This window comes from Myotis davidii, unplaced genomic scaffold (genome assembly GCF_000327345.1).
Source record: "Myotis davidii unplaced genomic scaffold, ASM32734v1 scaffold77, whole genome shotgun sequence".
Classification (NCBI taxonomy): domain Eukaryota; kingdom Metazoa; phylum Chordata; class Mammalia; order Chiroptera; family Vespertilionidae; genus Myotis; species Myotis davidii.
The window spans coordinates 6355205-6358297 of NW_006289713.1; the positions used below are offsets into that span (position 1 = coordinate 6355205).

General features: G+C 46.7%; 1 protein-coding gene across 1 annotated transcript in view; it reads right to left on the bottom strand.

The window, feature by feature from the left end:
* Window positions 1-3093, bottom strand: part of DNAAF1 (dynein, axonemal, assembly factor 1) — a 27120-nt gene that overhangs the window by 7550 nt on the left and 16477 nt on the right. The window contains 1 exon segment of the mRNA XM_015562985.1: window positions 2223-2389. Within this exon segment, the coding sequence (XP_015418471.1) occupies window positions 2223-2389 (167 nt within the window).

Genomic DNA, 3093 nt, shown 5'->3' on the forward strand with positions numbered 1-3093 from the left:
TCCCAGGCCTGCCCTGGTCCAGCCACGCCAGGAATAGGGTGGTCCTGAATCTTTCACGAGTCTAGCAGCTTTCATACAGTCATCCAGCTAAACAGAGGGAAATGATCTGTGCCACAGGGAGGCAGTGCGGCCACCCTTCAAAAGGGACAGAATTGAATGGTCAAGGTGAAGCCATAAAAAGGAATGTAGCACTGATCACGCCACAATGTGCAGGAACCTCAGAAACATCCTGCTCAGTGAAAGGAGCCGGTGCAAAAGGCTACATACTGTATGGTTTCATGTACAGTGGGGCCTTGACTTACGAGTTTAATTCGTTCCGAGACCGAGCTCCTTAAGGAGCTCGTTAACTCAAATTACTCTATCAACTCAATGCAAAAAATCAGCCGAGCTGGTATCTCAAAAAACTCGTTAGTCGGGACACTCATAAGTCAAGGCCCCACTGTGTATGAAATGCCTGGAAAGATTGGTGGTTGTCAGGGGCTGGCGGGGGCAGGGGGAGTAGGAATCACTTCTAATGGGTTCAGGGTTTTATTCTGCGGTGAAGAAAATGTTCTCAAACTAGATAGAGGAGCTGTTTGTGCAACATTGTGAATGCACTAAATGCCATTTTTTAAATGGTTAATTTTGGCCCTGACTGGATTACTCAGTTGGTTAGAGTGTTGCCCTGACACACCAAGGTTGCAGGTTCGATCTCCAGTCAGGGCACATACAAGAATCAACCAATGAATGCATAAATAAGTAGAACAGTAAATTGATCTCTCTCTCTCTCTCTCTCTCTCCTTTCTCATCAATCAATAAAAATTTTTTAAATGGTTAATTTGATGTTATGTGAATTTCAACTCAGTTTTTAAAAAGGTGATTTGCACAGAGGTCTCTGACCAACACTGGGGCTGCAGTTCTCTGCACTTATCCTACAACCCCCGCCACATATATCACGCCCTAACAAGGCTTCCACAACAGACGTCTTTATAGCCTGTGACTTCCTGTCACCTGCCATGTTAAGGCTGGTTTTCGGGTCCTTCTTGATAGGGCCTTCCCCAGCCCAGCTAACCTTATGTGATTTCCCAGTTTACAATTTCGTTCCAGACCTGGGTGCTGGCACTCCTCCGTGCCCCCCAGGGAAACTGGAGGCTTCTTGGCGGAGGCAGAATCATATCCTCTCCCTCCACTGGGCTCTGCACCCTGTCTGCGTGCTCGTTCCACGCGTGCATGAGTGAGTGTGCCGCACCTGAGGTTGTTGTGCAGAAGCCTATTTATTTATAAATGCTCCCCCACCCCCACCCAGTGGGCAGAGAGCCCTTTCTGTGTGCAGAAAAGTGTCGGACTCAAAGGGGCAATAGTAGCAATGGAAAATCTAATAACAATTAAAAAATCAAGATGACCATAACCCTCTGATTCAAACAAGGCATAAAGGGCATGGACTGTGCCTCCGTATATATGCTGGCTGACTTTACTGTTGTTAATGACACGAGGTGGAGAAATTAAGCACAATACCATATTGTTTTGATAGGAGGTCATATTATGCGTTTATGACAGAGTAATAATGGCCCCACAAGGAGATCCACGTCCTAATCCTAGAATCTGAGACTATGTGACTTCACAGGGCAAAAGGGACTTTGCAGATGTGATTAAGGGATGGGAGACCATCCTAGAGTTACCCAGGCGGGTCCAGTGTCATCACGAGGAGCCTTAAAAGAGGGAGGCGGGAATGTCAGAGCTAGAGAGACAGGAGGATGCTGAGTTGCTGGCTGTGAAGATGGAGCAAGGGGCCGTGAGCCAACCCATGCCGGCAGCTCTAGGAGCTGGAAAAGACAAGGAAACAGAGCCGCCCTGCAGCCTCCAGCAGGGGCTCTGCCCTGCTGACACCTTGGTTTTTGCCCCGTGAGACCCATGTCGGACTGGAGACTTTCGGAACTCTGGTAAGATAATAAATCTGTGTTGGGTAGGCCCCTAAATTTGTGGTCATCAGTTATGGCAGTCACAGAAAACCAATACATCATTTAATTTGGGAAACGGGCTGGTTTAACAAATTGAGTTTTAGTCACTAAAAGGGGTTCGAAACTGCACATGAATGTTGGGGGTTTTCACCTGCTGGTGGATCAGCAGGTCTGTGAGTAAATGGTCTAAACCTCCCTCTCCCCACCCCCAAATCCCAGCGGTGAAAGACTGGGAGTTGTGCAGCATGGATTTCCAATGTAAGCAGAGCCCCGTGTAGACCCTACCTTTCTCTTGGCTCGCCACCTGCCGCTTCCTCTCCTCAGCCCGCCGCTTGATCCTCGCCAAGGCTTCGATGCTGTCCGTGATCTTCTTCCGTTCCCGGTTCTCCCACTGCTGTCTCTCCTCTTTCTCGGCCGCGTACCCTCCCCTAGCCCAGGCCTCTGCGCAAGCTCTGTTTAGAGGATTTGAAAAAGAAGCGGAAATCAGGGAGGTTTGAATTTTCATAGGTTCAAGGCAAATCAAAACACTGTTGCACCAAACTTGTTTTATTTTCCCCAAAATCAAACCAAAGCCACATAGGGCATGTGCCCCTAAGGACAGAAGTTAACATATGTACATTTTAATCTTCAAAGTCGAATGGTTTGCCAGCCTTCTAGATGTGACACCAAAGCACACTGGACAAAAGAAAAAATAGGGAGGTTGGTCTCCATCAACATTAAAATGTTTGTAATGTAAAGAATACCACAAATAAAGTGAAACCACCACCCACGGAACATGAGAAGGTATTTGCAAATCATATACCGGATAGAGACTTGTACCTAGAATATATAAAGAAACTTACAACTCATTAATACAAGGATGACACAATTTTAAAATGGGCAAATGTGCCTTGGTTGGTGTGGCTCAGTTGGTGGGAGCATTGCCCCATGCACCAAAAGGTTGTGGGTTCGATTCCCAATCAGGGCACATATGGGAGGCAATCAATTGATGTTTCTCTCTCACAATGATCTCTCTCTCTCTCTCTCCCTCTCTCTCTAAAATCAATAAACATATCCTCGGGTGAGGATAAAAAAAATTACAATGGTACTGGCATGAAAACAGACATATAGATCAATGGAACAGAATAGAGAGCCCAGAAATAAACCCTAACCTATA